General features: G+C 42.3%; 1 protein-coding gene across 47 annotated transcripts in view; it reads left to right on the top strand.

Moving 5' to 3' along the window:
• Positions 1–361: 361 nt before the first annotated feature.
• The window catches only part of LOC110537846 (gametogenetin-binding protein 2), a 41,481-nt gene continuing 17,419 nt past the window's right edge, over positions 362–24,423 (top strand). For 2 of the 47 annotated variants that reach the window (XM_036937881.2, XM_090192879.1), the window contains exons 1-9: positions 367–1,231; positions 1,504–1,633; positions 2,212–2,292; positions 9,480–9,733; positions 16,745–16,843; positions 18,358–18,474; positions 18,583–18,696; positions 18,811–19,020; positions 21,490–21,676. In XM_036937881.2, coding sequence (XP_036793776.2) covers positions 1,541–1,633; positions 2,212–2,292; positions 9,480–9,733; positions 16,745–16,843; positions 18,358–18,474; positions 18,583–18,696; positions 18,811–19,020; positions 21,490–21,676 — 1,155 coding nt within the window. In that variant the 5' untranslated portion in view covers positions 367–1,231; positions 1,504–1,540. Of the gene's footprint in view, positions 1,337–1,503; positions 1,853–2,211; positions 2,293–9,479; positions 9,734–13,716; positions 16,408–16,744; positions 16,844–18,357; positions 18,475–18,582; positions 18,697–18,810; positions 19,021–21,489; positions 21,677–24,423 lie in introns of those variants that run through there. The other 45 variants (XM_036937883.2, XM_090192880.1, XM_090192865.1 and 42 more) reach the window with 33 other exon arrangements.

Raw genomic sequence — 24,423 nt, forward strand, 5'->3', positions numbered from 1 at the left:
TATTTTAAAAACAACGTATTTTTATACCATATATCCTGATTATTCCACATATAATATCTGTGTGGAGAAATTATGCTTAGAAATGAAGGACCATGACAAGAAAACCTGCCCGATGAAAAGCAGAGTTTCACTGGAACTTCAATATTATAATTGCAAACCAACATGAAATTAAGGCCACCAAAAGTAGAGAAGACATGATGAGGAATACAATTCCACGTAGAAGTGGGTCTTCTTGGGAATTGTTTTATCCAATTGATCTTTAAAGTATTATTTAAGGTAGTAAAGTCCAGAAAATTCAGCCCACCATACTCATAAGTGTTCACTACAACAGTTTTCCTACGATTGGGAACTATTTCACGCTGGGAAGATTTTAACATGACACCGGCCACTAGTGGAGGTATATTTGGAAGTGAGTGGATACGCCAAGCGGTTGCACATTTATACATTCGGTGAAATATCTATCATTGTTCTATCTGTTCTTACCATCTCGAGCGTACAGCTGGAACTTATTTTTGATGCTACGTCTTGAGGGCAAAGGTCACACATGAAGATTCCTCCGCCTATTACGCGCTTGTTTGTTTTTGTATAAAAAGGCAACTTTCAAAAAGCCTGGTAATTAATGTACGATGATTGCTTGTGTTTACAAAATAATGTAATTATACATTTGTAAATTCGGATAGAAGTTTGTCGTCAAGAACATGAAACAAGATCAGTAACTTACAGATTGGTTGATATAACTCTTCACAGGAAAAGTAGCTAACGTTAGCTAGCTAAATTAATCTGTTTCTTTCTGACGCTTCAATTTGATTCGAATTTCTTCAGACCCTGGTGACAGTGGAGGTAGCTGCTAGTTAACCAAATAAGCAAGTTAACCACAGTAAATGTAAACTGTGCCGTAATCTAACACGTTCTGATTGTTGTTTTTGTATTTCATAACGACTGCTAGTCAGTTTAAAACACTCGGGTTAGCTAACTATCGCAAAAGCATGCTCGAGCGGCAGAGTCGATATCTGCGTTTATAAACCCAGGGTCGTTACACTACTTACTCCCTCCTTTCAAATAGCACGTCCTCGCGCTAGCTTGCGTCTTACGGTGAGGAACGCGCTCACCGGCCAAGCACATGCACTGTTGTGGATGCAAGGTCCGATCACTTCTGACACCAGTGTAATAAAACAGCAGGGAGCAGGTCTCGAACCCTCGACCTTCTAGACCGAAGTCCAGCGCGCTAACGGTAACTAGCAGCAGCAGCCAGCCAGAGAGTCAGCCAGTTATCCATGACTAATAGATAATTGACTTGCTACAATGGCATTTATCAACCACATAAGCGTTTAAAATGGTTGGGATCATTTCATTTTACAGTACATTACAATGTATTTTTTTCAAAATTATCATTCACTGCGTGAATGCAAGGCATAGAAATTGAAATGACGTGCGGTGTGCACTTAGCCCTAGCTATTGGTGAAACTCTGTTGGATTTGCTCAATCTGTCCCCACTGTCTACAGGCAATACGTGATACCACCGCGACAGGAGCTGTTAGACATGGCGTGTTTGGTTGCGGTTTGCAGGGACGGGGAAGAGGACTTCCCTTTCCTCGCAAGACAGATTCCCCTGTACATCGATGACACTCTCACAGTAAGAAAGTGCAGTGTTTCCGTCTCCCATATGGTCCTCAAGTTGTTTGAAGGCTTTTACAATCAGCCACTCTTCTGAACCTAGCTAGCTACCTATGTCGACAATGAAACACGGTTGCGAGCGAGAGACCGAGAGTACTAGTTAGGCCTCTCCAACAACTAGCGCCAGCAAGCTAACGTTAGCCAGCTGGATCCACCAACCGGCTTTCTAGCTAGCTAGGTATGTTCTAGCTGTCACGTATTGCCAATGACACCTTGATGTAGGTGAAGCAATGCATTTTTCCATTACATTTCTGAGCTGTTAGGCTAGCCTAATGGACAAGTTAACTAACCGGCAAGCTAATGATGACTGCAAACTGGATGCGGCTGCTGGGTGGCTAGCCTAAATGGTTAGAATGAGCAGTGGTAGCATATTAGATACTGGGCTTGGACCTAGGTTGGCGATGCAGACACTGTATGGACAGGTTTATGTTGGAACAGCTTTACTTCCTCTACTTCACATAGTGTAGAATATCCCAGTTGTGTTGTGGAATACTTGTGCTGATGACACTTTCAATATATGTCCTCTTGTTATTACAGATGGTGATGGAGTTTACTGACGATGCCATGAACCTTGACAGTCACCAGATCAACAGCTCTGAGATGAAGCAGTTTGTTGAGGTGAGTGAGTACTGTCAACATCCTAGTCATGAGGAAGGAAGATTTGTGTGTATTAGGGACGTTACCCATTAACCTTTAGTCGGTTAGCCACTGAAAACACATTTGACCGGTCATTCTTAATTTAATGTATCTCCAGAGTGGCGCAGCGGTCTAAGGCACTGCATCTCAGTGCTAGAGGTGACACTACAGGCCCTGGTTCGATTCCAGGCTTTATCACAACCGCTTGTGATAGGGAGTGCCATAGGGCAGCGCACAATTGGCCCAGCGTCGTCCGAGTTAGTGTTTGGCCGGGGTAGGCCGTCATTGTAAATAATATTTTTTCTTAACTGACTTCCGTAGTTAAATAAAGGTTATAAATATATAATAATTAGCATAGTTAGGTAGAATTAAATTGCAGTGTGTTTTCGTTAGTCGTCATGCATCTTATTAACCAAAATGTACATTTTTAAAAGTTTTTTTAAACCACTAATTGACAGATGTCAGTTAAATTATTTGAATTCCATTTGGTTCGTTTTTTTCTTCTGTGTACTCAATGCGCTCATTGATACAGTTTCTATAGAGATAAATCAGGTCCAGCCTGAACTGTGTGATGCACTAAGGAGTTTCCAAAAGGCCAATATTCTACATGGGTTAGCGCTTAAAACGTGGTTATTAACTAGAATGACCATAATCCATTGCGCATCTACTTATCGGGTCTGTGTTTCTTTCCTGCTACAGAAGAGACAGAAGAATGCGTGATTGTGAGGGTATCTCGAAAGCAGTTTTTGCTTTGCCATGTATCTCTATCTGAAAATACACAATCTAAGTGATTGATAGTCGGAATTTGACCATGAACATTTACTGTGTGTGTGTGTAACTGATGTGAAATGACTAGCTAGCTGGCGGGGTGCACGCTAATAGCGTTTCAATCGGTGATGTCACTCACTGAGATCTGAAGTAGTTGTTCCCCTTGCTCTGCAAGGGCCGCGGCGTTTGTGGTGTGATGGGTAACGATGCTTCGTGGTTGACTGTTGTTGATGTGTGCAGAGGGTCCCTGGTTCGAGTCCAGGTAGGGGTGAGGAGAGGGATGGAAGCAAAACTGTTATACCTAACCTAATTAGGGCTCAGAATTACATCACATTTCAAATATTCATATTAATAGAACATGCAAGTTGAGGAGGTGCGGTGTGCGGTCCTTAACCATTTTTTGATGTGCACTTTGAACATGTTCACATTTGACTTTTCCTCAGCCAGCAAGATGAGTAACGAACAGCAAAATCACTAGCCTATGTCAATCTGCTATAGTCAGTTTAGGCTACCTATTCTATTGGTCAGATTGTTTAAAGAAATGGCCTATTTCAAACATACTCCGGGACAGTTGTGGGACGATCGATTCCAAATTCATACAACCAGTAGGCCTAGTCTACGTAAAACATGTGTAAAAGCAAGGAGTCTGATGCAACGTTTATCTTAAAATGTTGAACTATAATTTATTTACATTATAAGCGCACAAGGCAGTAGTCTACGTGCAAATGTTTGTTCCATACTGCAGTTAGTTAAAAACACCATTGTCAAAAGGGCACTGCATATGTGAGTGGTTTCATGTGACCAATGACAATATCAGTTAGAAATTTAGAAAGAGGAGATCTAATAGGCTACTTTGACACAAAGTAAGACATGCCTAATAATGTGTATTAAAACGTTCATGTTTAAAACAATAAAGTATGTTTTCAAAGTGATTACTGGCTCCAGCTCATTGCAAAGCGGTGTGTGATGCGCTGATGAAGCCTGCCTTCATTTGCTGTTTGATGCTGCATTCAAGACAGCTGGGAACTCGGAAATCATCGACTTCGGTGGGACAAAAACGAGCTCCAACTGGGGAAAAAATCATTTTGAACTGTCATCCAACACGGAATTCCAACTCAGGCCTCTTTCTAGAGCTCATATTTTCCGATCGGATGATCTCTGACGTCATGAGTTCCCAGTTGTCTTGATAGTGCCACAAGATGCTGCTCTAACAGCAGCTCTTGCGATCTCTAACACATTTCCCACACAAAGGCTCTGTATCTATATGCTGTACGCGTGTGATAAATAAGATGCATAAGGAATATACTGTACACAAGCCAATTGAATTCCTCTAAATTATGCAAATTAACCTATAGGTTGATAAGCATAACCTGGGCCGTTCGCACTACCCTCTGTAGCACCTTACTCTCAGATGCTGAGCAGTTGCCATACCAGGCGGTGATGCAACCGGTCAGGATGCTCTCGATGGTGCAGCTGTAGAACTTTGAGGATCTGGGAACCTATGCTAAATCTTTTCAGTCTCGTGAGGGGGAAAAGGTTTTGACGTGCCCTCTTCACAATTGTCTTGGTGTGTTTGTACCATGATAGTTCGTTGGTGATGTGGAGACCAAGGAACTTAACCTTTCTGATCTCCCCATCCCGGATCCGGGATCGTGAATACAGACTCAAGCTCATTACCATAACGCAACGTTAACTATTCATGAAAATCGCAAATGAAATAAATATGCCATCTCTCAAGCTTAGCCTTTTGTAAACAACACTGTCATCTCAGATTTTCAAAATATGCTTCTCAACCATAGGAAAACAATCATTTGTGTAAAAGTAGCTAGCTAGCGTAGCATTTAGCGTTAGCATTAGCGTTAGCATCCAGCACGCAACATTTCAACAAAAACATAAAAGCCTTCAAATAAAATCATTTACCTTTGAAGAACTTCTGATGTTTTCAATGAGGAGACTCTCAGTTAGATAGCAGATGCTCAGTTCTTCCAAAAAGATTCTTTGTGTATTAGAAATAGCTCCGTTTTGTACATTGCATTTGGCTACCAAAAAACCCCGAAAATTCAGTCCTCAAAACGCGAACTTTTTTCCAAATTAACTCCATAATATCGACTGAAAACATGGCAAACGTTGTTTAGAATCAATCCTCAAGGTGTTTTTCACATATCTCTTCGATGATATATCGTTCGTGGAAGTGTGCTTTCTCTCCTGAATCCCAGGAGAAAATGCCCGCACCTGAAGATTACGCACAAATTTAGACAAAGGACACCGGGCGGACCCCTGGAAAATGTAGTCTCTTATGGCCAATCTTCCAATGATATGCCTACAAATACGTCACAATGCTGCCGACATCTTGGGGAAACGGCAGAAGGTCTAAGCTTATTCCTGTCGCATTCACAGCCATATAAGGAGACATTAGAAAACAGAGCTTCAGAAATTCTGCTCATTTCCTGTTTGACGTATCATCTTGGTTTCGCCTGTAGAATGAGTTCTGGGGCACTTACAGACAAAATCTGTAAAAAGAATATGCATAGTCGAGCATCTTTTCGTGACAAAATATCGCGCTTAAAACGGGAACGTTTTTTATCCAAAAATGAAATAGCGCCCCTAGAGATGCAACTGGTTAACTCTCGACCTGCTCCACTACAGCCCTGTTGATGTTATTGGGGGCTGGTCGGCCCGCCTTATCCTGTAGTCCACGATCAGCTCCTTTGTCTTGCTCACATTGAGGGAGAGATTGTTGTCACTGGCACCACACTGCCAGTTCTCTGACCTCCTCCGTAAAGGCCGTCTCTTGTTAAAAAAAAAAGTTCTTCATTTTGTTAAAAATAAACAAGGGTGTCGGTCGTCAGCAAACTTAATGATGGTGTTGGAGTCGTGTTTGGCCACGCAGTCGTGGGTGAACAGGGAATACAGGCAGTCGTGGGTGAACAGGGAATACAGGCAGGGACTAAGGATCAGTGTGGCAGACGTGTTGTTGCCTACCCTTGCCACCTGGGGACGGCCCGTCAGGTAGTCCAGGCACTTGCCAGTTGGTCCACGCATGCTCGCGTCTGGATTTCCCTTCGTATTCCATAATAGTTTTCAAGCACTGCCACATCTGACGAGTGTCAGAGCCGGTGTAGTAGGATTCAATCTTAATCCTGTATTGACGCTTTGCTTGTTTGATGGTTCATCTGAGGGCATAGCGGGATTTCTTATAAGTGCTCCGGGTTAGTCTCCCACTCCTTGAAAGCGGCAGCTCTAGCCTTTAGCTCGATGCGGATGTTGCCTGTAATCCATGGCTTCTGGTTGGGATATGTACGTACAGTCACTGTGGGGACGACGTCATCGATGCACTTACTGATGAAGCCAATGACTGAGGTGGTGTATTCCATCAGTGTCATTGGATGAATCCCAGAACATATTCCAGTCTGTGCTAGCAAAACAGTCCTGTAGTGTAGCATCCATATCATCTGACCACTTCCATATTGAGTGAGACACTGGTACTTCCTGCTTTAGTTTTTGCTTGTAAGCAGGAATCAGGAGGATAGACTAATGGTCAGATTTTCCAAATGAAGGGCGGGGAGAGCTTTGTATGCATCTCTGTGTGTGGTGTAAAGGTGGTTTAGGATTATTTTCCCCCTGGTTGCACATGTGACATGCTGGTGTAAATTTGGTAAAACAGATTGAAGTTTTCCTGCATTAAAGTCACTAGGGAGTGCCGTTTCTTCTTCGCATTTTCTTCTTTGCTTATGGCCTTAGAGTTGGTTGAGAGCGGTCTTAGTGCCAGCTTCTTTTTGTGGTGGTAAATAGACGGCTACAAATAATACAGATGAGAACTCTCTTGGTAGATAATGTGGTCTACAGCTTATCACAAGCGAGCAATACCTCGAGACTTCTTTAATATTAGACATCACGCACCAGTTGTTATTGATAGACACATACCCCACCCCTTGTCTTACCAGAGGTAGTGTCTCTGTTCTGCCGGTGCATGGAAAATCCGGCTAGCTCTATATTTTCCGTATCTTCGTTCAGCCACGTCTCGGGGAAACATAAGATGTAACCGTTTTTAATGTCCCGTTGTTAGGTTAATCTTAATTGTATGTCATAAATTTTATTGTCCAATGATTGCACGTTAGCGAGAAGAATGAAAGGTAGTGGGAGTTTACTCATTCGCCTCCAGATTCTCAGAAGGATTCCTGATCTGCGTCCTCTTTTCTGCAGCCTGTTCTTTACGCAAAAGGCATGGATCTGGGCCCGTTCCAGTGAAAGCAGGATATCCTTCTCGTCTGACTTGTTACAGGAAAACGTTTGTTCCAGTCCGCAATGAGTATATTCCATTTTGCTTTCCTGATGCCCAGAAGTTCTTTTCGGCAACATTATGTACACAATACGTTTTTTTATATTTTTTATTACAAAAAAACCCCAAAAAATAGCACAATTGGTTGGGAGAATGTAAAACGCCATCTTGTCATATCACCTACCTTGACGTGAAGGATCAACTTTTTGGAAAAACATTGAAACCTTTTTACCCATTTTTTTTTTCTCCCAATTTCGTGATATCCAGTTGGTAGTTAGTCTTGTCCCATGGCTGCAACTCCCGTAAAGACTCAAGAGAGGCGAAGGTCGAGAGCCATGCGTCCCCCGAAACACGACCGTGCCACACCGCACTGCTTCTTGACACACTACTCGCTTAACCTGGAAGCCAGCCGCACCAATGTGTCGGAGGAAACACCGTACAACTGGCGACCGTGTCAGCGTGCATGTGCCCGTCCCACCACAGGAGTCGCTAGATCGTGATAGGTCAAGGACATCCCGGCCGGCCAAACCCTCCCCTAACCCAGACGACGCTGGGCCAATTGTGCGTCACCGCATGGGTCTCCTGGTGGCGTCCCGGGATCGAACCCGGTTCTGTAGTGACGCCTCAAGCACTGCAGTGCCTTAGACCTCTGAGCCACTCAGGAGGCCCATTTTTGAAACTATTTAACTTTAAATGTAATTGTTTAACCTAGATGTTTTATTTTGAGGCATTTCTTAGCATGTTCCAACCATAGCAATGTTAAGGGGATTATTTTATGAACCCTTCCTCATATGCCTTTTAAAACCAATATTTCACTCATGTTCTCAACTTTCTTTCATTGTCCAGCAGCCAAAGACACAATCCTAATTATATTAGTGGCAATATGTAACTTTTTGGGCGACCTGACCAAATTCGCATAGAAATGCTAGTTATTGATCTATAATTTTACCTGAAAGCAAGTATATGAAGCGGTAGATCTGTTCTATGTGCACTACTTCTATGCTTCCAGTTCTTAAGTCATTTTGCATCTTTCCACTGTCGGTTTTGTACTCCAGCATCAAACAGCTGAAAATAATGTTTTTGGTTATTGAAAATATATTTTGGGGGTTTAGACGGCACAAGGATGCTTTACACCAGGGGTTCCCAAACTTTTTCACTCAGGGGGCCCCACTTCCAGCATTCGGGAAAATCCCTCGCTCTGTGAGGGAGAAGGGAATTATAATAACAATTATTTAAAATATTATATTCAGCCCAACGGCACAACGTCCACTTTGGCATGGATTTGTTTTAGGTGTCGGTGTTTTAGGTGTCGACGGTGGTCGATGCTGATGGGAAATGTGAGGCCTGCTCCAGGACCAGGGCTGCCTACAGCTGATCTATTGGCGGATTTGTTTCTGAAGGACCTTCCCGAAATCAGAAATAACTTCCTCTGTTAGTAAATCTATTAGTGGCTCCTCTGTCTGTCACTCGCTCTCTGTGTGCAGCTCACTCTGCATGTTCTCTGCTCATGGTTGCTCTGTGAGTAACCATAGCAACGGCTCCGCTTGGGTTGCTCTGCTCAATGTGGAGACATGCGAGTAGTTAGCTACTTTTCATCACTCTAAACTCAAGGAACATTATTTTCTGTGAAATATCGCTCCTTATACTTAACGAGTTTGAAGCACTTCTGACACCATGTTAGGATCTGAGTCAGATATGACTGTATTGTGTAGCAGTGCAAGAGCAAATGGCTCCGCTTCAAAATGTATAATGTCGAGGCCCAGTGACGAGAACCATGTAGCTGTGACGCGTTCCTACACGGTTTCCTGATTTCAGATTGAACACTTAGAGAAGTTAAGTTATTTTACCCACTGATAGAACATAGGAGTTTCATGATTTTTATTTCTGGGGTTGGATTATAACCGCTTAAACGTTTGACATGTTAATGAGGGTCGGTTATTCAGCAGCAAAATTGACCCAAATTTGCATCCCTAGTGTGTGCCTTTCAAACATGGCTTGATGATATTGACCTTAAGACTGGTTGTCATACTTTGCTCAAGGATCATGCCTTTATTTCTTCAACATTGTGCTACAAACACTGTGTGTGTGTGTGTGTGTCTCTACCTGCCTCCTCCCCCCTCAGCATCACAGCATGCTGAAGCAGCAGGACCTGAACAACGCCATGATTGTGTCGTCCAGGGAGATGTTCAGCGCCCTGTCCCAGCTGGTGCCGTGCGTGGGCTGCAGGCGGAGTGTGGAGCGCCTCTTCTCCCAGCTGGTGGAGTCTGGGAACTTGGCTCTGGAGCCCCTCACTGTGAAGCCCATCGGCGTGCTCTCTGTCACCAAGGCCTGCGTGGTCAACGCAAAGAAGCTCTACACCCTCTTCTACGTCCACGGGTGGGTGAGACCTGTAGTCTTATCTCTCTATTCATACTTTATTGGCATGTCAGACTGAATCTTGTGTATCTTTTTATTAATACTTTATTGACCGGTCATAAGACGGACTCATACTATTGCTGTGGTCCATCTTGTATCTGTACTTTATTGGCCAATTTGCCTTAGAACGAATCGGTAAACTGTCCCCTTGATGGACAGCAAAAATATGACTTCCCATTTCTCGAGGCCCAGTAAGAATCATCTGTATTTGTGTGTTGGAATGTTTTTTTGTTTAACTTATATAATAAGTACTGATCAAATCTGACCACTTATGTTTTTATGGTAAGCTATTAGTTAGTGTTGTCACGATAGCAGAATTTTTTGTTTGATACCAGGTTTAGCATCACAATACTTTATACCATCACGAAACTACATGCCAAAATTATACCAAGGGGAAAAAAATAAGGCGTATTAACCAAAGTTACAGAATGACACTTGATCCAGACAGATCTTTTGAGTTCAATATCATTACATTTTATTTTTTATTTTAATTTTGAATGTATGCACTCATGATTCAATTTTAACATAGAATCAATTTGACTTTGGTAAAAAGAAAAAGCTCTAACTACATAGGCCTTGGCTACATCTTGATTTACCCAGTTTATCAGACTAGAGACTTGAAGTGCATTTGGAAAGTGTTCAGATACCTTCACTTCTTCCACATTTTATTAGTTACAACCTTATTCTAAAATGGCTTATATACATTTTTGACAAAGCGAAAACAGGTTTTTAGAAATGTATGCTAATGAATTACAAATAAAAGACAAACCTTATTTACATAAGTATTCAGACCCTTTGCTATGAGGACCTCAGACTGGGGTGAAGGTTCACATTCGAACAGGACAACGACCCTATACACACAGCCAAGACAACGTAGTAGTGGCTTCAGGACAAGTCTCTGAATGTCCTTGAGTGGCCCAGCCAGAGCCTGGACCTGAACCCGATCGAACATCTCTGGAGAGCCCTGAAAATAGCTGTGCAGCGACGCTCCCCATCCAACCTGACAGAGCTTGAAAGGATCTGCAGAGAAGAATGGGAAACTCCCCAAATACAGGTATGACAAGCTTGTTGTGTCATACCCAAGAATACTCAATGCTTTAATCGTTGCCAAAGGTACTTCAACAAAGTACTGAGTAAAGGGTCTGAATACTAAAGTAAATGTGATAATGTTATTTTTAATAAATTAGCAAAATATTTATAGAAAGTATTTGCTTTGTCATTTTGAGGTATTGTGAAAAGATTGATGGACAAAAACAATTTAATCAATTTTAGAATATGGCTGTAATGTAACAAAATGTGGGAAAAGTGAAGGGGTCTGAATACTTTGCTCTGTAAATCTCTGGTCTATCGATGAACTGGGTAAATCACGATGTAGCCAAGGCCTATTTATAATACAGATGAATGCATATTCAATAGGTGTGTGTGTGTGCTTGTTTTGGCTGATTTCAAGGGGCTACAGATGAAAACCGTCTGTTTCCCTTGCATTTGGGATTTATTTTTTGTGTTCTGGTCACAATTTGCATGTAAAACGCAATCTCTTCTTTGATAAGTGTTTGCTGTCTCTTTTAAGAACCATCACGTCATTCACAAACACCCAGTTTGAGGCATGATTGGGGAGACTTGAGGTGTTTTGCATTATTCAAGTGTGTTAACTTTGCAGCATAAATTGTGATACAGCCCAGACTCCTAGTGAGTGAAATGGTTCCTCAGGACAGGCTAGAGCTAACAATGAGTAAATGGAGCAGGCACGGTGCTCTCGCGCTATAAGGGGACATAGGCTGCTCTGACAGACAGACTCTCGATCAGTAGCCGATACATTTTGAGTACCGAACCATTTATCAGATTCTGGTATTGAAAGAAAGTACAGAAGTTTCAGTATACTGTGCAACACTGTGTTAGCAGTTGATGTTCCTCTTCAATAACACAGACCCCAAAGCAAATTGGGGAGAATAGGTTTAATCAAAGAGGAAAAATCATCGATTTTTCCCGTGTGCTTTCATTTTCAAAATTGTAACTGTTACCGGTAACTGGAGAGCATTCAGTAGAGCCATCACCTGTGGTCCATTCTTCGCAGGAGCTCCCAGTGATGTCATGATTTTTTTTAAATATGGAAAACACCAGAAGCATACCTTGAGTCTGTGTAGATATTAGTTTTCCTTCAGCCTGTTTGCATGTTTCTGTCAAAGCCTCCAATTCCACCACCTGTGCTGATGCTCCTACAGGTAATGTGCCTGTCACTATCACATTGTCCGTTGTAGTAACTGCCCAGCCTGCCTTCCTCACACCCCCCTCCACAATACTTGAACCATCTGTGTGTAAGATAAACTCAGGCTTTTCCCATGGATGACTCTTAATAAACCCATCAGAGAGCTGATCCAAAACAAACTCGCAGCAGTCGTGTTCAAGTAATGTATCTGGAGGAAGCATCAGAGTCGCTGGATTACATGGTGTGCCACGTTGTATCATGTGCGGAGCCTCCAACACCGTCAACCATTTGTTCCAATGAGCAGCTGTGACCTGTGCAGCTCGATTGATTGTCAAGAGTATAAACCACTGTTCTGCAGAATCTACATTCACTACTATAGTAGCATCTGTAGTTTTCTTGCTAATTTGGATATCGTTTTGTGCAATGCGGGCCAACACCTGTCAACCACACTGGTTCCATATCCAAAGTTCCACATGTTTATTTGTAGTCCAAATGGGACGGTTCTGAACTGTAGTGCCCCGTCACCTTCCCTTCAGAAATGTTCAGTGTAGGGTCAAATTGCATAATAACATCAAGGCCTAAAATAGGTTGTTCAAATGAGCCTATCCACACCCTTGCATCAATCTTCATTGGACCAATATGAATTGATAATGGTTGTCTGTTTCATATCTGGACATATAAACTCAGCAAAAAAAAGCCATGTCCTCACTGTCAACTGTGTTTATTTTCAGCAAACTTAACGTGTAAATATTTGTATGAACATAAGATTCAACAACTGAGACATAAACTGAACATGTTCCACAGACTAACAGAAATGGAATAATGTGTCCCTGAACAAAGAGGCTGAGTCCGATGATGCTGTGACACACCACCCCAGACCATGACGGACCCTCCACCTCCAAATCGATCCCGCTCCAGAGTACAGTCCTCGGTGTAACGCTCATTCCTTCGACGATAAACGTGAATCCGACCATCACCCATGGTGAGAAAAAAAGAGTGAAGAGCACTTTTTGCCAGTCTTGTCCGGTCCAGCGACGGTGGGTTTGTGCCCATAGGCGACGTTGTTGCTGGTGATGTCTGGTGAGGACCTGCCTCTCTAACTGTTTTACTCCTGTTTCCCCTGAGATGGACCCTGCTTACCCTGGTCATTCCTCATAAGAACACGTTTTCTGTTCCGACCGTCTTGTTGCCAGTGACCAGAAATCCCACAATAATGGCACACCAGGTTTCTCTTCTGCTGAATGAGTGTAGTTTTTGGTTTCACTCGGAACCTGACAGCCTGTCGACGATGTCGCCGTAATTTTCTCTCCCAGTCCGTAGTTGTAAATCATCATGTGTGATTTCGCAAATCATCATGTTTGGATTGCATCAGCTGATGAGTGATTTGCCCCATTTTTAGAGGAATTGAGTGCTTCTTCTATGTCGGGTCACCCACGTCTAACCACTTCTGCTCTAAACCTTTCTTCATATTCAACAAATGGTTATTTTCGGTTTTTGAACACGTTTGGTTCTCTCTCCCCAGTTGGTGGTTGCATTGGTAAGGCCCTTAAGGAAAACATGTATGGCTCTCCATCCATCGGCCACATCTTGCTCTTCACCACCCACAGCTCTATAAACCTTTTCTTCAAGTACACCATGTGTACACCATCATAAGGATGTTGATTGTAGAGTTTCTTATAACGCTTCAAATGGTACCATGTCTTCATACCCACGTCTTGTTGATGTTTCAAAGTTTTTGACCATTCATCCAACTGTTTTGGAGATGATTTATGTGATTACTGTCACTGGAGGTTTGTCTTTACTACCTTTTTGCAGCCTGTGTTCTGGTTGGCCTAAGACATCGTTCATCACCGCTGTCAGTATCTGTTGACTCAAAGCCAGGTAGTGCTGACCAGATGGTTGAAACCTTATCTGCCTTGCGCAACTCAGTGTGAGGATAGATGGAGGGAACAAAGGGTCCACATGTTGGGGCCAAGTCTGTTTTTACAACCCTTTCCTGTAGTTGTTGAATTTGTCCTTTTTAAAGGTTTTTGTCAGTTCACTAAGAGCTCTCAAACTATCTTTATCTTTCTGCAATGTCCGAATTTCTCATCCCTCTTCCTTACTACTTTTAATACAGATAAAGACCATCTTGTTTTTGTCAACGAGTTAGACATTCTCTGTATTTTTTCATCCACGTTTTTTGTCCATCAGACAGATTCCATCTTTGTCAACAATGACAGAATATTTATTTATCTCTTGCCTACACTTCTCTGCTTTGAAATGGTTCTTCATATCGCTAGACAGTGATTTTAAAATATTTATCATGCTCACATCCGGAGGAGCTGTTCAGCCCTTTTCCAGAGTGGTTTTCTCACTTAATGTAATGCCATTAACTTCAAAAGTTGTATAATATATCTATATTTGAAATGAAAAAACCTTGAGGACTAAAACCTCCTTTCTATAGAACACATATTGTCTCTGTAGGGCCTGCTTACCCATAAAACCTGTTATCTTCAAAAGCTTGTTCAAGGCTTACATTACCCACACGTGTAAAAATGAGCAACTCCTATGCAACAAGGTTTCCCAAAATGGAATTGAACCCCTATAATAGAGAGATAACAAACCCGTAACAGAGCAAACAAAGGACTCAAACCTAATACATAACAGATGGGTATCATTCATTGCATGCACTGATTTTGGTTATTTTTAAATGATATTGGTCTAGACTCACTCAACAATCTGTTAGCAGTCAATCAGAAGATTAAGATTTGAATCCCGTGGGTTGCGCTCAGCCCTATTTCTTTTCCCTGGATCAACACAGTTGAGTTTTTCTTTTCTTGTTGGTCACGACACCGTGTTAGCAGTTGTTACTCTTCAATAACACAGACCCCAAAGCAAATTGGGGGGGGAGAATAGGTTTATTCAAAGAAGACAAATCATAGATGTTATGCTGAGAGGTAGATGTTCATTCTCCCTTGTCCTCAGTGATTCTCTCCACAGAACAAAGGGACAGGATGTAGTTTTATAATCCAGCCCTAGTATGTGGTTGACCAATTAGAATTCCTTAAATTAAAACTGGACCAATGGCCAAATAACAAGTATCCTATTTCAGGCTCAATGTACAGTGGGGAGAACAAGTATTTGATACACTGCCGATTTTGCAAGTTTTCCTACTTACAAAGCATGTAGAGGTCAATTTTTTTTATCATAGGTACACGTTAACTGTGAGAGACGGAATCTAAAACAAAAATCCAGAAAATCACATAGTATGATTTTTTTAAGTAATTAATTTGCATTTTATTGTACTTGATACATCAGAAAAGCAGAACTTAATATTTGGTACAGAAACCTTTGTTTGCAATTACAGAGATGATACGTTTCCTGTAGTTCTTGACCAGGTTTGCACACACTGCAGCAGGGATTTTGGCCCACTCCTCCATACAGACCTTCTCCAGATCCTTCAGGTTTTGGGGCTTTCGCTGGGCAATACGGACTTTCAGCTCCCTCCAAAGATTTTCTATTGGGTTCAGGTCTAGAGACTGGCTAGGCCACTCCAGGACCTTGAGATGCTTCTTACGGAGCCACTTCTTAGTTGCCCTGGCTGTGTGTTTCGGGTCGTTGTCATACTGGAAGACCCAGCCACGACCCCTCTTCAATGCTCTTACTGAGGGAAGGAGGTTGTTGGCCAAGATCTCGCGATCCATGGCCCCATCCATCCTCCCCTCAATACGGTGCAGTCGTCCTGTCCCCTTTGCAGAAAAGCATCCCCCAAAGAATGATGTTTCCACCTCCATGCTTCATGGTTGGGATGGTGTTCTTGGGGTTGTACTCATCCTTCTTCTTCCTCCAAACACGGCGAGTGGAGTTAAGACCAAAAAGCTCTATTTTTTGTCATCAGACCACATGACCTTCTCCCATTCCTCCTCTGGATCATCCAGATGGTCATTGGCAAACTTCAGACGGGCCTGGACATGCGCTGGCTTGAGCAGGGGGACCTGGCGTGCGCTGTAGGATTTTAATCCATGACGGCGTAGTGTGTTACTAATGGTTTTCTTTGAGACTGTGGTCCCAGCTCTCTTCGGGTCATTGACCAGGTCCTGCCGTGTAGTTCTGGGCTGATCCCTTACCTTCCTCATGATCATTGATGCCCCACGAGGTGAGATCTTGCATGGAGCCCCAGACTGAGGGTGATTGACCGTCATCTTGAACTTCTTCCATTTTCTAATCATTGCGCCAACAGTTGTTGACTTCTCACCAAGCTGCTTGCCTATTGTGCAGGTCTACAATTTGATCCCTGATGCCCTTACACAGCTGTCTGGTCTTGGCCATTGTGGAGAGGTTGGAGTCTGTTTGAGTGTGTGGACAGGTGTCTTTTATACAGGTAATGAGTGGAGAACAGGAGGGCTTCTTAAAGAAAAACTGTGAGAGCCGGGATTCTTACTGGTTGGTAGGTGATCAAATACTTATGTCAAGCAATAAAATGCAAAATAATTACTTAAAAATCATACAATGTGATTTTCTGGATTTTTGTTTTAGTAGGAAAACCTGTAAAATCGGCAGTGTATCAAATACTTGTTCTCCCCACTGTGTAGACAAATTCCTCCCATGTCTCTAACCCATTGATAATTAATCCCCTGTTACAGAAACCACTTTCCATTCATCATTAATATTCTATTGACTTTTAGTTCTCTGCATTGTGTAGTTATCTTCAAAATATTCTTACAACTACTACAGTATTAGTAAATGTGCCAGAAATAAATGTTTTATTTTTTATTTTTTTGTAGGTCAAAGTTGAATGACATGATCGACGCCATTCCAAAAAGCAAAAAGAATAAACGCTGCCAGTTGCACTCCTTAGACACACACAAACCTAAGCCACTGGGGTGAGTCACATTAACTGACACTATTTATCATCTATCTACAGTGCATTTGGAAATTATTCAGACCCCTTCACTTTTTCCACATTTTGTTAGGTTACAGACTTATTCTAAAATGGATTAAATAAATAAAAATCTTCATCAATCTACACACAATATTGATGCGAAAAAAGGAAAAAAAAAATATATATATATATATATATATATATATATATATATATATATATATATATATATATATATATATATATATATATATATATATATTTTTTTTTAAATTTATTAGAAAAAGAACAACTTATTTACATAAGTATTCAAACCCTTTGCTATCAGACTCGAAAATTAGCTCTGATGCATCCTGTTTCCATTGATCATCCTTGAGATGTTTCTGCAACTTGATTGGAGTCCACCTGTGGTAAACACAATTGATTGGACATGATTTGGAAAGGCGCACACACACCTGTCTATATAAGGTCCCACAGTTGACAGTACATGTCAGAGCAAAAAACAAGAAATGGGGTCGAAGGAATTGTCCGTAGAGCTCTGAGACAGGACTGTGTAGAGGCACACAGATCTGGGGACGGGTAACAAAACATTTCTACAGCATTGAATGTCCCCAAGGACACAGTGGCCTTCATTCTTAAATGGAGGAAATATGGAACCACCAAGCCTCTTCCTAGAGCTGACCGCCCGGTCAAACTGAGCAACCAGGGGCCTTGGTCAGGGCACCAAGAACTTGGTGGTCACTTTGGCAGAGCTCCAGAGTTTCTCTGTGGAGTGCTGGAAGTTCCTCCCATCAGGCCTTTATGGTTGAGTGGCTAGACGGAAGGCACTCCTCAGTAAAAGGCACATAACAGCCTGCTTTGAGTTTGCCAAAAGGCGCCACATCAATAGGAAACCTGGTACCATCCCTACGGTGAAGCATGGTGGTGGCAGCATCATGCTGTGGGGATGTTTTTCAGCGGGAGGGACTAGGAACCTAGTCAGGATTGAGGCAAAGATGAACTGAGTCAATTACATAGAGATCCTTGATGAAAACCTGCTCCAGAGAGCTCAGACTGGGGGCGAAGGTTCACCTTCCAACAGGACAACGACCTTAAGCACACAGCCAAGGATTGGCTTCGGGACAAGTCTCTGAATGTCCTTGAGTGGCCGGACTTCAACCCAAGAAGACGAGAGGCTGTAATCGTTACCAAAGGTGCTTCAACAAAGTACTGAGTAAAGGGTCTGAATACTTGTGTAAATGTGATATTTCAGTTTTTATATACATTAGCAAAGAAACTGAAGGGGTCTGAATACTTTCTGAATGCACTGTAACTGCTGTATTGGACTTAATTGCAATAATGTTTATGACGATACAATTCTAGAGGAATAAGTTGTGAAGCCTGTTCTCTCATTTCTGGTAAATTTAAATGTAAGCTGTATGTCCACCTATTGGTCAGACTAGGCCATTTGAAGCTGTAGTAAGAGTATTTTGTGATGTATTGAAGTGTCTTTGAGATGTCTCTATGAATCTTTAGAGGAGAAGGGAGCGTAGACAAAGGGCTAGGTTTAGAGAAAGACAAAGATGGAGGAGCCAAGAGAGACCGCAGATGTAACGTCGCGTTTCACTTTGGCCCTTTTCAGTCCCCCAGCAGGTATGTAGCAAAGCAAACAGCTTGTTCTTTAAGAGTTTAAGTGACATTTCTGAATGCTAGCTAGTTAGCGCCAGTCTGAAGTAGTTATGGGTGGTTTGCTGCTCACAGGGGAAGCTGGATGGAGGTGTGGGAGCTCATGTCTCAGGAGTGCAGGGATGAGGTCGTTCTGATTGACGGTGCCTGCCTCCTGGAAACCCTGGAAACATACTTGCGCAAACACAGGTTAGTTAGAGTAATGTTACTTATGTAATAACACCTTAATGTAACTTAGACTGTGAAAATATATTTTACTACTGCTACCGTGTTTTCCTTTTGTTCCTTCCCTCTTCCTTTCAGGTTCTGTACTGACTGCAAGAACAAGGTATTGAGAGCATACAACATCCTGGTAGGGGAGCTGGACTGCACTAAAGAGAAGGGCTACTGCGCTGCCTTGTACGAGGGTATCCGCTGCTGCCCCAACGAGCGCCACGTCCATGTCTGCTGCGAGACGGACTTCATCGCCCACCTCCTGGGCCGGGCCGAGCCCGAGTTCACCGGAGGTTATGAGTATGTAAACTGCTACTTTTTCTTATGTTCTATAAACATGTAGTAAAGTATGATAAAATATGCCCGTATCCTTCTGATATACTAGCTTAGTTGTAGTTTTTCCATTACCTTTTTGTTTGCTTGTTAAAGACCATATAAACTCAGCAAAAAAAGAAACGTCCTCTCACTGTCATCTGCGTTTTATTTTCTGCAGACTTAACGTGTAAATATCTGTATGAACATAAGATTCAACAACTGAGACATAAACTGACCAAATTCCATAGACATGTGACTAACAGAAATTGAATAATGTGTCCCTGAACAAAGGGGGATGGGGTTAAAATCAAAAGTAACCGTCAGTATCTGGTGTGGCCACCAGCTGCATTAAGTACTGCAGTGCATCTCCTCCTCATGGACTGCACCAGATTTGCCAGTTCTTGCTGTGAGATGTTACCCCATTCTTCCACCAACGAAGCTGCAAGTTCCCGGACATTTCTGGGGGGGAATGGCCCTAGCCCTCACCCTCCGATCCAACAGGTCCCAGACATGCTCAATGGGATTGAGATCCGGGCTCTTCACTGGCCATGGCAGAACACTGACATTCCTGTCTTGCAGGAAATCATGCACAGAACGAGCAGTATGGCAGGTGGCATTGTCAGGATGAGCCTGCAGGAAGGGTACCACATGAGGGAAGAGGATGTCTTCCCTGTAACGCACAGTGTGGAGATTGCCTTCAATGAATGACAACAAGCGCTCAGTCCGATGATGCTGTGACACACTGCCCCGGACCATGACGGACCCTCCACCTTCAAATCGATCCCACTCCAGAGTACAGGCCCCGGTGTAACGCTCATTCCTTCTACGATAAACGCGAATACGACCATCACCCCTGGTGAGACGATACCGCAACTCGTCAGTGAAGAGCACTTGTCTGGTCCAGCAACGGTGGGTTTGTGTCCGTAGGCAACGACGTTGCCGGTGATGTCTGGTGAGGACCTGCCTTTTACAACAGGCCTACATGCCGTCAGTCCAGCCTCTCTCAGCTTATTGCGGACAGTTTGATGGAGGGATTGTGCGTTCCACCGATGGAGGGATTGTGCGTTCCTGGTGTGACTCGTGCAGTTGTTGCCATCCTGTACCTGTCCCGCAGGTGTGATGTTCGGGTGTGTACCGATCCTGTGCAGGTGTTACACGTGGTCTGCCACTGCGAGGACGATCAGCTCTCCGTCCTGTCTCCTTGTAGCTCTATCTTAGGCGTCTCACAGCGCATCTGCAGTCCTCATGCCTCCTTGCAGCATGCCTAAGACACGTTCACACAGGAGCAGGGACCCGTGGCATCTTTCTTTTGGTGTTTTTCAGAGTCCGTAGAAAGGCCTCTTTAGTTTCCTAAGTTTTCATAACTGTGACCTTAATTGCCTACCGTCTGTAAGCTGTTAGTTTCCTAATAGGGATAGCGGGACACCAGTCAACAACATCCGGTGAAATTGGAGGGCGCGCAATTCAAATAAAAAATCGTAGTATTAAACATTCATGAACATACAGTATCTTATATCATGTAAAAGCTTCAATTATTGTTAGTCTAACTGCGTTGTCTGATTTTAAAAAGGCTTTACGGCGAAAGCATACCATTGTCTGAGGACGGCACCCCACAACATATTTTTCAACCAGCACAGGCTTCATAAAATCACAAATAGCAATTTTAAATAAATCACTTACTTTTTTGAAGGTCTTCCTCTGTTTGCAATCACAAGGGTCCCAGCTACAACATGACTGGTCGTTTTGTTAGATAAAATCCTTCTTTATATCCCAAAAAGTCAGTTTAATTGGTGCCATCGATTTCAGTAATCCAAGGAGTCCAAAAAGCTATTGCTAGACTTCGTCCAAATAAGTCAAACAACGTTTCTATTTAATCCTCAGGTACTCAAATGTAAATGAGCTGTAATATTTCATACGGAAAGTAGTATGTTCAATAGGAAAAGACAATTAGTATGCGGGCGCCCTCTCCCTCACGCACAGAAAGACTGATCTGTTCTTCTCACCAAAACTCCAAATACTTGTTAGTTTTTCAAAAAACGAGCCTGAAACCTTGAATAGAGACTGACATCTTGTGGAAGCCAATAGGAATTGCTATCTGGGAGATGGATTTACATAGAAACAATAGGTTCCCATTATAAGAGCCTGGGAGCTCAAAAACAAATCCGATTTGGATTTTCGCCTGCCATATCAATTCTGTTAGTCTCAGACATTTATTTGAACAGTTTTAGAAACTTCAAAGTGTTTTCTGTCCAATGCTACCAGTTATATGCATATCCTGGCTTCTGGGCCTGAGTAACAGGCAGTTTACTTTGGGCATGTCAGTTAGGTGGAAATTCAGGAAACTTGACCATATCCCAGAGGTTTTAATGACCGTTCCACTGCTGCATGTTCATTAATTGTTTATGGTTCATTGAACAAGCATGGGAAACAGTGTTTAAACCCTTTACAATGAAGATCTGTTCTTAGACGTAGAGAGCGGCACGCTAAGACCATTGACATTGCTCAAGAGGAAGTGCTGACCTGCCTGGGCATCCACCTGTACGAGCGGCTGCACAGAATCTGGCTGAAGCTGAGGGCAGAGGAGCAAACCTGGCAGATGCTCTTCTACCTTGGCATTAACACTCTACGCAAAAGCTTTGAGGTTTGTTTATTTATTTTAGTTTTTTTATGATCAAATTATATATTTTTTCCACCCAATAACATACTAAAAAGAACACCAACAAACGAGCTGAGGTTTGTTATACACTGCCAGCTGCATGACATGATAACAAGTTGAAGTGACATGTATCAGACATTTGTTGATGGAAGTGATGTATTTTTTAAGGATCCCCATTAGCAGCTTCTCTTCCTGGGGTCCAGAAACATTAAGGCAGTTCTATACAATAAAAATTACATTTCATAACTTTTCACAACATGAAGTGTGTGCCCTCAGGCTACTCTACTACCACATATCTACAATACAAAATCCATGTGTGTAGTGTGCATGTGTTGTGTATATCTCTTCACAGGTCCCGCTGTTCCATAAGGTGTATTTTTATCAGTCAAAAAAAAATCTGATTCTACTGCTTGTATCAGTGACCTGATGTGGAATATAGAGTTCCATGTAGTCATTGCTCTATGTAGTAATGTGTGCCTCTCAAAGTCTGCTCTGGACTGGGGGATATGCGTGGGTGTCCGAGTTGTGTGATAGTAGTTTAAACAGACAGCTACTGCCTTCAACATGTCAATACTTACAAAAACAAGTATTGATGAAGTCAATCTGTCCTCTAATTTGAGCCATGAGAGATTGACATGCATATTAATGTTGGCTCTCCATGTACATTTAAGGGCCAGCCGTGCTGCCCTGTTCTGAGCCAATTGTTATTTTCCTAACTCCATCTTTGTGGCACCTGACTACACGACTGAAAAGTAGTCCAGGTGCAACAAAACTAGGGCCTGTAGGACCTGTCTTGTTGATAATGTTAAGGCAGAGCAGCACTTCATTATGGACAGACTTCTCCCCATCTTAGCTACTGTTGCAGCAACATGTTTTGACCATGACAGTTTACAATCCAGGGTTACTCTAAGCAGTTTAGTCACCTCAACTTGCTCAATTTCCACATTATTCATTACCAGATTTAGTTGCGGTTTAGTGAAGGATTTGTCCCCCCCCCCCCCCCCCCCATTTTTTTTTATTTATCAGGACAGATTTATTCCGTGCCACCCATTCTGAAACTGACTGCAGCTCTTTATTAAATGTTGCAGTAATTTCACTCGCTGTTGTATCTGAAGTGTTGTCATTCACCTACATATGTGTATATATGCTGGCTTTACTCAGCCATGTCATTAATAAAGATTGAAAAAAGTAAGGGGCCTAGACAGCTGCCCTGTGAAATTCCTGCTTCTACCTAGATTATGTTGGAGAGGCTTTCATAAAAGAACATCCTCTGTTCTGTTAGACAGTTAACTCTTTATCCACAATATAGCAAGGGGTGTAAAGTCATAACGGACTGATCGATAATGTCAAAAGCCGCACTGAAGTCTAACAAGACAGCCCCCACAATCATCTATTTCTCTCAGCCAATCAAAGCCATTTGTGTAAGTGCTGTGCATGTTGAATGTCCTTCCCTATAAGTATGCTGAAAGTCTGTCAATTTGTTTTCTGTGAAATAGCATTGTATCTGGTCCAACAATTTTTTCCAGAAGTTTACTATGGGTTGGTATCAGGCTGATTGGTCGGCTATTTGAGCCAGTAAAGTGGGCTTTACTATTCTTGGGTAGAGGAATGACTTTAGCTTCCCTCCAGGCCTGAGGGCACACACTTTCTAGCAGGCTTAAATTGAAGATGTGGCAATATCATCTGCAATTAACATCAGTAATTTTCTATCTAGATTGTCAGACCCTTGTGGCTTGTCATTGTTGATAGACCACAATCATTTCTTCACCTCTTCCACACTTACTTTAAGAAATTCAAAAGTACAATGCTTCTTTTATAATTTGGTCAGATAGACTTGGATGTGTAGTGTCACCGTTTGTTGCTGGCATGTCATCCCTAAGTTTGCTTATCTTGCCAATGAAAAAATCAGTAAAGTAGTTTGCAATATCAGTGGGCTTTGTGATGAATGAGCCATCTGATTCAATGAATGATGGAGTGGAGTTTGCCTTTTTGTCATGGAAATGACCACCAGGGACACCAGAAGTCAATCTTAAATGAGTCATTCTTTATTATCAGCATGCTGGAGAGGTTCCAACAAACTTAATGCACCAAGTAATTCACGTCTGTGTAAGCAGCAGAGCTCCTGACAGATTAGATTATATTTACATGATTTAGCTTTTTAATTCATCATTAACGTTTGGTTCATGCATGTGACAGGCCAATACCTCACGAGGCTTCTTCTCTCCAAGCTGAGACCTTGAAACTGAGACACCCTTTTCGGTTCTCAAAACAATTTTCTGGGCGTACTGCCAAATTGCTTATACTGATAGTGAGGGACATAAATAAGGTTACTTACATTGTGACTGCCAACAACCCTGGGATAATGTACATATGCTGCAGAATTACAACAACTCGGTGACACGATGGTAAAGATTATCTGAGGCCAATGGTGATTTTTAAAACCAGTTAGAATTTAATGGCTGTGATAGGAGAAATGAGGATGGCTCAACATTGTAAACTCAGCAAAAAAAGTAACGTCCCCTTTTTCAGGACCCTGTCTTTCAAAGATAATTTGTAAAAATCCAAATAACTTCACAGATCTTCATTGTAAGGGTTTAAACACTGTTTCCCATGCTTGTTCAATGAACCATAAACAATTTATGAAAATGCAGCTGTGGACTGGTCGTTAAGACACTAACAGCTTACAGACGGTAGGCAATTAAGGTCACAGTTATGAAAACTTAGGACACTAA

The sequence above is a fragment of the Oncorhynchus mykiss genome, chromosome 12 (assembly GCF_057628025.1).
Source record: "Oncorhynchus mykiss isolate SJ-2025 chromosome 12, ASM5762802v1, whole genome shotgun sequence".
In the NCBI taxonomy this organism is placed as follows: Eukaryota; Metazoa; Chordata; class Actinopteri; order Salmoniformes; family Salmonidae; genus Oncorhynchus; species Oncorhynchus mykiss.